The sequence below is a fragment of the Cyanistes caeruleus genome, chromosome 16, assembly GCF_971803275.1.
Source record: "Cyanistes caeruleus chromosome 16, bCyaCae1.hap1.1, whole genome shotgun sequence".
Classification (NCBI taxonomy): Eukaryota; Metazoa; Chordata; class Aves; order Passeriformes; family Paridae; genus Cyanistes; species Cyanistes caeruleus.
The window spans coordinates 7,452,903-7,466,242 of NC_141716.1; the positions used below are offsets into that span (position 1 = coordinate 7,452,903).

Consider the following 13,340-nt stretch of genomic DNA (forward strand, 5'->3'; position numbering starts at 1 on the left):
TTCTGGGGCTGGGCTATCCTGGGCTCTGGATGGCTGCACAGGGGGGTGTTTTGGGACAGGATGAGGAAAGATGACTGGGCACAGGAAGGAGTAGAGTCCAGGGCAGAATGGGGATTTGAGGATCAGGTGCTGAGCACCAACAGGTCCCCTTGGCAGAGCTGGTTACCCCTGGACAGGGGGATGAGCAGTGCTGGCAGCCGCTGGGGTCTGTGTGGCCCCCGAGCAGACAGGATATCCCCGCATGGCTGGACCTCCTCTGTGGTTCAGGGGGAGCAACGCTGGGGCCGTGCCGGGAATGCTCACCTCTCCTGATCGCCACTGCCAGCCCGGGGCCGGAGCCGCTGGCTGCTGCCCTGCCACGGTGGGATGTGGCCTTAAATTGTCACCCTGGCCGCGCCGCGCTGGCTGTTCGCACGTCGGAGGCCCCAGGCACCCGGTGACAGGTGCCGGGGTCAGGCCATCGATCAGTCACCGTGGGGCAGATATCGGGGCACAATGGGACGGTGCCGGGACCGGTGGCCACGTGGGGTCCCTGGCCCGGTGCCACCAGCCCGGGAGCTGCCGGTTGGGCGGCGGGGGCACAGTTCCCTGCTGGATGGCAGCAGCTCATCCCTGCAGGAGCAGAGCCACTGCCCGAGTCCTGCCGTCCCCTCTGTAGGGCGTCGGGTCCGGCGAGTCCTCAGCTGCTGCTTTCTCTCCCGCAGGAGCCCCGCCGGACCGGCAGCACCGCAGGGCAGTGTCCCATGGAACGGGCTGGAGGCGCGGGTGCTGCCGACACCGGGGACACGGGACACCCCCAGGCCCAGGGCAGCGCAGCTCCTGCAGCTCCCCAGGCTGCCCAGCCCGAAACAGCGACAGCGGCAGCCGCCACCGTGGCACGGGATGGAGGCACAGATGAGCCTGGAGGAGGGAAGACAGAGCTGGAGCAGGAGACAGCTCTGGCTGCTCCAGAGCCCCAGGATGGACGGGAAGCAGTTCCAGGAGAGGCTGTGCAGCATGATGGAGGACAGGCAGCATCTGATGAAGGGCAGGCAGCGTCCATCAGAGATAAGGTGCAGGCTGCCACCGAGGCCCAGGGTGTAGGGAAGGATGGGAAAGACAAGCCTGAGAAGAAGGAAGCTCCAGCTACAGGAGAGCTCAAAGGAGGAAAGGCTTCAGTTGCTGCAAAGGCTAAGGATGGAGGGAAGGATGAGACCATGGAGAGGAAGGGCCTGCCTGTAACTGAAGCACAGGATGGAGGAAAGGACAAGCCCAAGAAGGAGGAAGCACCTGGTGGGTCGGGGGCTGAGAGTGGTGGAAAAGCAGAGTCCACTGAGGAGAAGGCTCTGGCTGCAGCAAACTCTGAAGGAGGGAAGGCAAAACCTATGGAGGAGACAGCTTTGGCTGCAGCTCAGCCTCAGGATGGAGGCAAAGGAGAGCTGGCAAAGGAGAAAATCACAGTGGTTGCAAAACAGGAGGTCCCAGCCACTGCTAAAGCTCCAGATGAAGGGAAGCAAGATGCAAAGGAACAGCAAGCCCCAGCTGCTACCAAGCCAGCAAAGGAGAAAACCACAGCTGCAGCAAAGGAGAAGGTCCCAAGTGCTGCAAAGGAGAAGGTCCCAAATGCTGCAAAGGAGAAGGTCCCAAGTGCTGCAAAGGAGAAGACCCCAAATGCTGCAAAGGAGAAGGTCCCAAATGCTGCAAAGGAGAAGACCCCAGATGCTGCAAAGGCTCAGAGTGGCGAGAATGAAGTGGTAAAGGCAGAAAAAGCCCCAGCAGTTAAAAAGGCTCTGGATGGAGGCAAAGAGGAGCCCGTGAAGGAGAAGGCTGCGGCTTCAGTGAAGGAGAAAACCACAGCTTCAGTGAAGGAGAAAACCACAGCTTCAGTGAAGGAGAAAGCCATAACTCCTGCAAAGGAGAAAGCCCCAGATGCTGCTAAGGCTCAGGATATAGAGAAGGCAGAAGCAAAGGCAGAGAAAACACCAGCTGAAAAAATGGCTCAGGGCGGAGACAAAATAGAGCCTGCAAAGGAGAAGTCCCCAGCAGCTGTGAAGGTGCAGGATGGAGGGAAGAAAACTGCAAAGGTGGAAAAATCCACGGTTGAATCAAAGGCTGGGGATGAAGGGAAAGAGCCTAAAAAGGAGAAGGTCCCAGCAACTGCAAAGGCTCAGGATGGAGGGAAGAAAGCTGCAGAGGTGGAGCCTCCCACACCTGGAGCAGAGGCTGGGGATGGGGCTGTGGAGCCCACAGAGGCAGCAGCCATGGCTGTTGTGAAGGCTAAGGGTGAAGGGGAGGAAGCGTCCAAGGGGACAGAGGGACAGGCACCAAAGATCCCCGAGCCCCTGCGCCCGGCTCTGCTGCAGAGCCTGAGCTGCCCGGCTGCCTGCCACAGGTACCCACACCCTCCTGGGATGGGGGGATCCCCCTTGCTGCTCCAGGGAGCCCTGGGTCTCTGGGTGCTGGGCTCGGGAGCTGCTGTGGGCTCTGCTCACCTCCCACTCCTGCTTCCAGGGAGGAGCAGCCCTGGGCAGAGGTGGCAGAGATGGAGACAATAGAAGAGGAGACCACGATGGTGGAGCCAAAAGAGGGTCTGACAGAGCTTGGCTCTGGCCCACCAGCCCTGGAGAACCTGCAGCCCCTGGAACCTGCCAGCACCCCTCAGGAGAGGACATTGCCCAGTGCCACAGGGCAGCCCCCAGATCCTGCTGGGATGGTGGAGCAACCTGGAGTGCAACCATCTTTAACAGAGGCAAAACCACCCCCCAGCCCCTACCTCACCCCTGATTTTGGGAAGGAAGACCCTTTTGAGATATTGGGTAAGGCCATGAGGTACCTGCCTTTTTCTTGTGCCCTGGACACTGTGGAGTGACAGCCTGGGAACCCCATGGCCCTGCCTGCTGCCCTCTGTGCTGCCAGCTCCTGTCCTTGGCTTGTCACCTGCCTCATGGCCTCCGAGCTCCCCTTTCACTGTAAACAGGGCTAAATATGTCGGGTCCCTTCCTGGCCTGCCCTGGCCTCACTGACTGAGAGGAAGAGGAGCCTGGGGAGTGACAGTGACTGGCTGGCTGGTGGCAGGGAACAGCATGTCCTCTTATCCTGCACCATTCTTCTTGTGGGGATGGCAGGGCTTTGGGGCAGTGGGTGCTTGTGGGGATCCCTGTGAGGCTGGGTCCTGCTCTCACCTAGGAAAGGGTGGCTCAGGAATGTGTGCATGGGGTGCCTTGTGAGTGGGATCTGTCCTGGGAGGGTGAGCAGGAGGTGGTGGCATGGAGTGGGGTTGGCTTGGAGAGGGTGACAGACAACAACATGGCCTGAAAAGGGTAAATGGCAAATGTGGGTTGGTGGGGGTGGCTGTCGTGAAGTAAGGTGGGTGCCATGGAGCAGGGTGGGTGCCATGGAGCAGGGTGGGTGCTGTGGAGCAGGGTTGGTGCTGTGCACAAGGGCAATGCTGTGGGCAATAGCGAGGGACCCTTCAGGGGTTGCTGCATCATCCAGCGCAGCCTGAGCCAGGAACCTCTGGCTCACAGCCCAGCACTCAGTACCTGGCCACATCCTGCACCCACGGGCTTGGCTGGGTGCCTGTCTTCACTCAGGGTATCCAGAAGTGGGGTCCCCTGGACAGCAGATTCTCTTCTCACCTTGTTCTTTGTCTGTGGGCAGATGATGTCCCTCCACCGCCAGCGCCCTTCGCTCATCGCACTGTCACCCTGCGCTCCGCCAGTGTCAGCTCCCAGTTCAGCCTCAGCTCCAAGGACATCCTGGGGGGGTAAGGAGCGGCCCCAGTGCTTCTCCTGGCACTGTCCTAAGCTGCTCTCCAGCCTTGAGCGGTGGCCTTGAGTCGGTGGGACTCCTCTGGTCATGATGGGTGGGTGCCTCCGGCAGGATGGGTGCCTTGGGCAGTGCAGAGCAGCAGCACAGTGCAGTGTCAGGGTCCCCAGCAGCCTGGGTGGCTGATGGTGTGGGCACTTCTCCCTCTCTCCCTTCCTCCTTCCTCCACAGGGGCAAGTTTGGTGAAGTTCACACATGCATAGAGAAGGAGACGGGGCTCAAGCTGGCAGCCAAAGTGATCCGGAAGCAGGGAGCAAAGGACAAGGTCTGAACGATGCCGGGCAGTGTTACACTCTGGTGTGGGGACACAGCCTGTCCCAGTGGCACAGCCAGGGCTGACACCCCACACTGGGGCTCCTTCTGCAGGAGATGGTGCTGCTGGAGATCGATGTGATGAACCAGCTGAACCACCACAATCTCATCCAGCTCTACGATGCCATCGAAACACCCCGGGAGATTATCCTCTTCATGGAATTGTGAGTGCTTGTGCCTACCCTGGGGCTGTGCAGCCCCAAAATGCCACATCCCACTCTGGCTCTGACCAGCACCTCCATGGTGGATCTGGGCCAGAGTCCTCAGGAGGGAAAGGAGCTCTACAGGAGGATGGCTTGGGGCAGGGAGTCCCCCCAAAGTGACCCCATGGTCCATCCCCATGCAGTGTGGAGGGTGGTGAGCTCTTTGAGCGGATCATCGATGACGACTACCACCTGACAGAGGTGGACTGCATGGTGTTTGTCCGGCAGATCTGCGAGGGCATCCGCTTCATGCACCACATGCACGTCCTCCACCTCGACCTCAAGGTGCGGGGCTGGGGGCTGACAATGGCAGGGCCAAGGGTGACAGCAGGACACTGGCTAGCTGTGGGAGGGATTCCTGTGGGTCAGCATTGCTCTGGTGCGGGTCAGCTGCAGGACCCATGGGCTGCTGGATCAGTGCAGTGGGGATGTCCTGTCTTGGTGGTGGGACAATGGTCACCCTGTCCCCACAGCCCGAGAACATCCTCTGTGTCAGTGCCACCGGGCACATGGTGAAGATCATCGACTTTGGGCTGGCTCGAAGGTGAGGTTTTTTTCTCAGCTCTGTCCCACCTCCCTGTTCCTCTTCTGTCCTTCCTCTCTGTGTGCCTTTGGGTACCAGGAGCCCCAGAACGTGCTCTAGGCCATTACTTTGGCCACGGTGCTCTCTGGCTATCTGGGGAGGGCAGCTGAGAGAGAGGCAGTGGTTTGGGGGTGCAGCCTGTTCCCCTTCTGCTGACTTGCACTCCTCCTCGGCTGCAGGTACAATCCCAATGAGAAGCTGAAAGTGAACTTTGGCACCCCTGAATTCCTCTCCCCTGAGGTGGTCAACTACGAGCAGGTTTCCTACTCCACGGACATGTGGAGCATGGGCGTCATCACCTACATGCTGTACGTCAGGGCTGGGTGGGGGCTGCCAGTGCCATGCTGGGGAGCTGTGGTGTGCTGGGACACAGCTCCCCTGGGTGCAGAGTTGTCCCCAGGAACCTGGCTGCTTGGTGGCAGGTTGGGGGGGTCCTGGATGGGGAGGTGGCTGTGCGGGGCTGGGGGGCAGGAAAAGGTTCATCCCGGTGGCAGTCAGGAGAACAGGACGGTGGCAGCACATCCCTGGAACATCCCTGGCCGGACTGGCTCTGCTCCAGGGGGCTCTGGGAGGTGCTGAAGCCTGAGAACACCTGACTCCTCACTTCCCTGCACCCCCAGGCTCAGCGGCCTCTCCCCCTTCTTGGGTGACGATGATACCGAGACACTCAACAACGTCCTGGCTGCCAACTGGTACTTCGACGAGGAGACCTTTGAGAGTGTCTCCAACGAGGCCAAGGACTTCGTCTCCAACCTCATCATCAAGGATAAGAGGTGTGAGGCTGGCAGTGGCCACGGGGTCCTGGGATGGGCATCCCCAGAGCTGGCCTGGTCATCAAATGCTGCCTCTTCACCAGGGCCAGCAGCATCCCCTGGGTCCAGCACTGAATTAACCCCATGGGGCTCTGTCCCACTCTGATTGTCCCCAACAGAGCCCTGTATCCCTGCAGGGACACCTGTCCCAAGCAGGATGTGCTGGATCCCTCAGAGTCCTGCTCAGCTCCACCAGTCCCTGGGCACATCCTTCCATCTGTTTCTTCCCTGCAGGGTTATGGGGTTTGGGGGCTCTGGAGTGGCTGGAGAAGGGCATGGTTGGGGGTGAGGGGTTTGAGCAGGGTTGACACGGGCTCCTCTTTCTCCCAGTGCCCGGATGAGTGCTGACCAGTGCCTGCAGCATCCCTGGCTCAATAACCTGGCAGAAAAGGCCAAACGCTCCAACCGGCGGCTCAAGTCCCAAGTGCTGCTCAAGAAATATGTCATGAGACGGCGCTGGAAGGTGCGGGGTCCAGCAAGGGATGAGGGTCAGCAGCTTCTGAGGGGCCTGGGAGGGGGCTGCTGGACTCTGCCTGTCCTGGTGGGTAGCATCTGGAGCATGGAGAATGGCTCTCTCTCTCTGTGCTGCTGGGACACAGGGCTGGGGACCCTTGAGTGTGGGTGCCCCTGAGGTAACACCCGCACCAAGAATAGGTCCCTTTGTGGTGGTTATTCCTGAGCCGATCCCAAGAGCAGCTTTTAGGGGCAGGAGTAGTGTCAGGCCCCAGAGCTGGGTCTGGCTCAACCTTCAGTGCCACAGCCCATGCCAGAGGATGAGAATCTTTCCTGTTCCCTTTCACAGAAAAATTTCATCGGGGTGTGTGCTGCCAACCGCTTCAGGAAGATCACCAGCTCGGGGTCCCTGACAGCGCTGGGCATCTGAGCTGGGCTCCCAGGGGAGCCGAGGCCAGAAAGGAACCACTTGAGAGGGACCCCCCACCAGTCTGGAGCAGCTCTGTGGAGCTGGTCCCACTGCTCTGAGGACCACATCACCGCTGGGGGTGCTCGCAGTGGCCTTGAGGCTCCTGAGGCTCCAGCCCTCCTCACTCCCACCGAGCCGATGCTCCTGTCGGGATCTCCTCAGACTGTGAAGCTGCTCCGGAGTGAAGGTTTCTGATCTCATCTCTGTCCCTGGCCTGGCTGCGTGATGCCCGACCTGCAGCATCTCTGCTCTGCTCACGCTTCCTTCTCGTGCCCTCAGAGGAGGAAGGCCATTCCGGTGTGATCCCGCCGCCTCGGCCACCTGGTGCTTGCTGCTTTTGGACTCAAAATGTGCCCTCTCTGCCTGTAAATGCCGCCTCCACTGCCGCTGGCCCCTGCACTCACTGCCTGACCTCCCTTCCCAGCTCTGTGGCTCGGCGATGATGCCGGAGGGCACCGCGGACCCTCACCCCGATGCTTTGGCACCGGAGCCGGGGCTCAAGCAGCTCCTCCCGGCCAGCGGGGCGAGTGGGAGCGGAGCTGGCCCCGAGCTGCTGCTCGCACAGGAAGGGAGGAAGCAGCAAGCACGCTTCCAGCGGCGTCCCCAGCTGGGAGCCAACGAGGAAAGAAGGAGGCTTTGTGTTCCTCCTGCCCTCCCTGCCCTTCGGTTTTGCCAGCGGGGGAAAAACACAACCTCTGCTTCACCCGTCCCCGGCAGATCGCGATGAGCGAGGCGGGCTAATGCAGAGCAGCTGGTCCGCGCTCCCCGCTCCGGCCGGCACCGCTCACCCGACCACCAACACACCGGAACTGCTCCCCCGCCCCGTGCGGGGGCTCCGCGGGACCTGCTGGGGCTGCAGGGCCGCTGCTCCAGCTCCCGCGCCTTGTCCCGACCCCCGTCCTCTCTGCCTGAACCCCTTGGGCCTCCCCGGTGCTGCCAGAGGATGGGCATCCCCTGGGATTTGCAGCATCCAGCCTTGCCCACTGCAGGAGGGGATGGGAGGTTGGCAGAGGTCCCCCAGCTTTGGCTTTTGCCATGGTTGAGTTCCCCCAAGCCAAGGCTGCGTGTTTGCTCTGGAGCTGCCTCTGCCCTCTGTGCCTGCTGGAAAAACATTGGGGAGAGACACAGGGAAACATTACCCCTCACCCCTACACTGGCTGCAGCAGGGGAAGGGGCTTCAGGCTTGTCCCCTCTGGGCAGGAGCCACGGCCCCATAACGGAACCCTCCACAGCGCTCGCCTTCTTGTAAATAAATGTACAGGTCTGCCCACAGCCCACACCTGCCAGTCCAGGGGCTGGGGAGGTCCTGCTCCCACCTGTGGGGCCTGACAGTCGCAGGACAAGTGAGATGAGGATGGGAAGCAGAATCTCATCTCTGTGTTAGAGGGAATGGGTCCAGGCTGTGCTGTGGACAGGGACCACCTGGTACGTCCTGGGCAGGGCTGTGCAGGCAGAGTGCCAAGGGTTTCTGGTCTACACACCCAACAGCTCTGAGCCCCCCAGGGGAGTGGGGGAAGGGAAAGTGACTGGATGGATGGGTGGATGGATCAGCTGTCAGTCAGACAGACGTGTCCTCACATCCTCAGCATATGCCCATATCGGGTGGGATGTCCAGGCAAGGGTACTGGTGCCTCTTTGCCCAGGGGAGCTGTGGCTGGCCCTGAAGTGGTTAAGGCTGCCAGAGCCCGGGCTCCGGCTCCTGCCGCAGGCGTCCCTCCCAGCCGCTTCCTGCCGGCAGCCTTTGACCAGTTCCTGTCGGTGACCACCCCGCAGGCCTGGACGCCAGCGCAGCCCCATCTGGTTTGAGTTACGCTCCACGGCGGTGACGTCTCCTTCCTGTCTGGCCCCAGGAGCCGCGCATCGCCCCGGTCCCGGCTCTGGCCTCGGACGGCCACAGGGGCTGCAGGGCCCTGCTGTGGGGTGGCTGCGGGGCTTCCAGGTGGACCATCAGCCCCGGACATTCCTGGCACCCCGAGCTGCTGTAGGGGATCAGTTCCTGAACACAGCCCTGTGTGTGCATGTCTGTGGCAGAGAGATGCACAGACACCAGCCAGCCCAGGGTGGGGCACCCCTACCCTATAGCACAGTTTGGTTTCTCCATCCCTCTCCTTCTTATCCTGGGACCCTACAGAGACACGCACTGGGGCTGGATGAGTGAGGCCACAGGGCTGACACCCATGGAAGCAGCCGTGATCCCATCCTATATTCCCACTGACATGAGCCCCTGAAGCTGCTTGGAGTGGGCTGATCCCACTGAGGTCGAATGCTCCTGGTTCATCACAGGCCACGACAGCCAGGTCCATCCCTTATGTGTGGGGTCCTCATCTCCCCCACAGATGCACGATGCAGTCTGGATGTGCACATGTGTATCCTCAGCATCCATCCCGAGCCTGGAGCAGCACACATTCCCCGTGCACCTTGTTCCTGTGGCACCCACCCTGCCTGCAGGAACAAGGATCCCCGCAGGCTGTGCAGGGAGGGAAGGGGAGCGGGCCGACCCCCGGCACCGGCACCCGGCAGCACCGCAGCAGCGGCAGCAGGTTCGCCCCGGGACCGCGTGCAGCAAGTCCTGGCCACGGCACGGCCCAGGATGGGAGCGGGCGAGCGGGCGGGGATCAGGCCACCCACAGCGAGCGGGGAGCGAGCCAGGGAGGAGGCAGAGCTGGGAGAACAGCGGGTCCATGACCGGCAGCCGGGGTGAGGGTGGGAAAGGGGAGCATTGGGAGAGCGCATGGCTCTGATTGGCACTCCCGGGCAGTGCGGGCTGTGCAGGACAGGAGTGCCCATCCCTAGCGGCTGCTGCAATTTGAGGGACAAACTGTGTGGGATGCGCCGCACTGCTCCCAGCACAGGGACCCCATCCCGGGCACAGCACGGGGCCGGGGCCGTGTGTTCCCAGCCGGGGCGGGCGATGGGCCCGGCCACGCTGCGTGGGAACCAGACGGCCCCTGGGCACGGCTGCGGCGCTCGCTTCCTCCCTCGCCCCCGGGGACCGTGCGAAGGAGGGGGCTGAGGTCAGCCGCGCTCGCCGCCGGCCGCTCCGGAGACGCCAGCATGATGTAGGCGCTCAAATATTGTTTTCCACTGGGTAGGGAAAAAAAAGGGAGAAAAGAGAGGCCCAGGGCTGAGTGGCAATCCCCGATGATGAAGGGCGGCCCCCCTGCCCTGCCCGGGGCTGGGACGCAGCCATGGCCCAGCAGCAGCCGTCTGGGGGCTGATAACAGAGGCATGACGTGGCCGCGGTGCTCCCGGTCCCGCAGTGACGGCAGTGTTCCTTCGTGCCAGCGCGGTCCCACAGAGACCCCCGAGACTGGCCAAACTGGAGTCCCACTGGCCTTGGGGAGCTGGGGGGACTTTGACACAAATTTGGTCCCCGCATCAGCACGGAGAGCCCCTGCCAGCCTTGTGTCCATCCTGGGGCTGGCTGTGCCATGGGGTGTGGATGTTGCCGGTCTTTGGGAGCTCCCTCTCCCAGCCTGGGGTTGGCAGGATGGGGGGCACAAGCACAGCCCCCCACTTTGCCAGCATCACTGTAGCCCCACTCCAGTGCTCAGAGGTGCTGACTTGGGTGTCCCAGTGCTGTGTGGGAAGGGGCTGGTGGCCAGGTCCCATCCTGGGGCTGTGTGCCCACTCCAGTGTCCGCCAGCCTGGCCAGTTGGGGCATATCCCTGTGCCCAGCCCAGTGTCAACAGCGGTGACTCAGCTGGTGCCTCTTCACTGGCAGCCACCCTGCATGATTCAGGTCGGAGGAATCCACTTTCCTGGCTGTTCCCATCAGAGCTGCAGCCCCTGGCACAGCCCATCTTTGGGGCTGCCCTGGTCTCAGAGTCTGCAGGGACAAGTTGGAATCCCAAGCCAGGCACTGACACAGCCACAAGCAAGGACAGAGAGGGGAGAGAGCCCTGTCTACCCCCATAGCAGAGCCTCCACACTGTGCCACAACCCCTGGTGCCTCCCTGCCGTCTGTCTGGGGCAACACGGGTCCATTTGCAGGGCCACACACTGAGGCTGGTGCCATTTGTGCCATGTGTGACATCCTGTGCAAAACCAGGAACTTGGAGGGGTCCCAGGCACAGGGAGGCGATAGTGGGGCTCCAGTGGGGGATAACTTCTGCTGCAGCACATCCCCTGATCCCTGGGGACAAAGTTCCCTCTCACTACCATGGGATGGCGCTTCAGGGGCTCCTGGCCCTACATTGTGACAGGACCTTGTCCCCGGCATCTCCCTGGGACACAGGACCTGGGTGTAGGTGTGCTGACCCAGGCTATGCCCGTCCCCACATGGCCTCACCATCCAGTCAGTGATCACTGATGGAGGGACTGGTGGGGATGGAGACTGTGCCAGGTGGCCTTGGGCACGTGTGTCCCCCAGCCAGCATCTGAGCTGGGGCTGAGGGTCCCCAGCTTGGCCCTGCCCACTGCCCACCTCGAATGGGGCACAGAGACCACGGAGGCAGCGTTGGGGAATGTGCTTTATTAGGTGCTGGGTTGTCCCAGGATGGGGAGTCCCTCACTCAAAGAAGAACATGCCGGGTGTCCGGTAGAGGCAGGGGGGCAGCCCCAGGGGGTAGCCATTAGCCCCCTGCAGTGGAATCGTGGTCCCCGGCCCCCATGGCTCCTTCTGCTCACCCGCCCGTGGCCCCATGGCCCCGAAGGATGGCTGGCGGGGGGCAGCGGAGGCCGGGGGAGCTGTGGCCAGGAGATGCTCCAGCGCTGTGCTGCAGGGCCGCTCCTTCATGCAGAAGCTCAGCGCCTGCACCCGGCACTGGTAGCTGCTGCCCAGCGCCTCGGGGCCCGGCCGGCCGAAGGAGCCGAACACGGGCAGGTGGGGCTGAGTGTAGCCCTCTCCCTCCAGGAAGCAGGATGGGGGGGGCTTGCCCGTGCCGAGGAGGTTGCCAGGGAATGCAGGTGGCACCTGCCCGAATGGCTGACACGGCCCCAACCCAGGGGCAGCCAGCTCCTTGCCCTCCAGCTGCTCTGGGGGGGTGTCTGGGGTGGCCGGCGAGTCCTGCGGGGGGTCCCTGTGCTGGGTGGGCAGCAGGGCAGGCAGCAGGGCAGGGTGCTGGTGCTGGGCCGGGCGCTCGCTGGGCAGTGGGTACTGACCTGGCCGGGGCAGCTGCAGCGCCGCCGGGAGCCCCCCGAAGACAGTCTCCTTGGGCGGGCGGCTCTCGGGGGACGTGAAGAACGGCCCCTTGGGCTGTGGCATGTCCGGCACGTACAGACAGGGCTGCCTGGCCTTGGGCGGCTGTCGCCGGGCACAGGGCTCAATGCACCCCGGCACCCCGGCACCCTCGGACAGAGCGGCGGGGCTCGGCAGGCGTCCTGTGCCCGAAGGCGAGGTGTAGCCCCCCTCTGCCTTCCCCTCCTCCGGCAGCGGGGCGGCGGGCAGCCCTCGCGCCTGCTGTCTGGGGGTCTTCCCTCGCCCCTCGTCTCCCTCAGTGCCTGGCGCATCCCGGACGCTCCTCTTCCTGGTGAAGCGCCGGCGGCGCCGCAAGAAGCTGCCGTTCTCAAACATGTTGTAGCAGTCGGGGTCGAGGGTCCAGTAGTTGCCCTTTCCCGGTTTCTTGTCATCACGGGGCACCTTGACGAAGCACTCGTTGAGGGAGAGATTGTGGCGGATGCTGTTCTGCCAGCCCTGCTTGTTCTCACGGTAGAAGGTGAAGCGGCCCATGATGTAGCGGTAGATGCCGCTGAGGGTGATGCGCTGCTCGGGCGCGCTCTGGATGGCCATGGTGATGAGGGCGATGTAGCTGTAGGGTGGCTTGGTGGCCTCGGCGCTGGGGAAGGCGCCGCCGGCCGGCTCAGGGGCCGGTGGGCTGCGCAGCGCCGCGTCGCCGACGGGGAGGTCCGGCTGCATCTTCCCGGCCGGCCCGCGCAGTTGCAGCTCTGCCGCTGATGCCGCTGTGCCGCACGGCCCCAGCACGGCCCGTTAAAACCCGGCCGGCGAGGGGGCGGCGGGCCCCTCCTCTGAGGGGCCGCCCAGGGCGGAGCGGGACTCTGCCGTCCAGCGCTGGTCCCTGCGGACAGACGGACGGATGCGCCGCCAAGGCCCGCGGCCAGCAGCCAGTGGCCTCGGGGTTGGCACGGCCGCGGCTTCCCCAGGGCAGAGGCGGGCACAGCCCCCGGCTCCCCCAGCCCCTTTTCCCACGGAAGGTTCCCACGACCTGGTTCTCATCCTGCCCTGCTCACGGTGTGGAGCGGGGCTCCGGCTGGGCCTGCAGTGAGGCTGAGTGAGGGATGTTGGTAAGACTGAAGGTGCCCCCTGCCCACCCCAGTGCCTCAGACCCTGTCCCCCAGCCCGGGCTTGTGCTGGATCCTGTGCCAAGTCTCTCTGTTGTGCCAGATCCCTGCATCGTTCCCATAGCTCTGAGCACAGCACAGACCCCAGGAACCTCATTGCACCACTCATGAGAGTAAACTGAGGGACAGGTAGTGACTGCCTTTGGGACAAGCTTGTGTTGCCAGGTCAGCACAGCAGCTACAGGCACCTTGCTGCTGCTTTCACCCCTGCCAAGGGGCTTGGACAAGGGGCAGGACAGGTCTGGAACCAGTGCTGGGGCAGGGTTTGTCTCACACTGTTTCCCTGTGGCTGGTTCTGAGCTGGCTTTGCCCACATGAGCCTCTGTCGGGACTCAGCTTCCCCAGACACCTGTGCTCTGCTCGGACCAGCACCAGCCCCCCACACCAGAGCCAGCCCCCAA

General features: G+C 63.1%; 2 protein-coding genes across 2 annotated transcripts; one reads left to right on the forward strand and one right to left on the reverse strand.

Annotated features, from left to right (window-relative positions):
- Window positions 1-743: 743 nt before the first annotated feature.
- On the forward strand, window positions 744-7,025 carry MYLK2 (myosin light chain kinase 2). Its single transcript, XM_023939761.2, has 11 exons — window positions 744-2,371; window positions 2,491-2,795; window positions 3,640-3,745; window positions 3,979-4,072; window positions 4,174-4,283; window positions 4,466-4,607; window positions 4,796-4,866; window positions 5,085-5,213; window positions 5,526-5,678; window positions 6,048-6,180; window positions 6,520-7,025. The coding sequence occupies exons 1-11, from the start codon at window positions 744-746 to the stop codon at window positions 6,598-6,600; spliced, it is 2,952 nt and encodes a 983-aa protein (XP_023795529.2). The 3' UTR covers window positions 6,601-7,025.
- A 4,073-nt stretch (window positions 7,026-11,098) lies between these two features.
- Window positions 11,099-13,136, reverse strand: FOXS1 (forkhead box S1). Its single transcript, XM_086852545.1, has one exon. It carries the CDS (start codon window positions 12,494-12,496, stop codon window positions 11,150-11,152), a length of 1,347 nt encoding a protein of 448 aa, XP_086708671.1. The 5' UTR covers window positions 12,497-13,136; the 3' UTR covers window positions 11,099-11,149.
- Window positions 13,137-13,340: the final 204 nt, after the last annotated feature.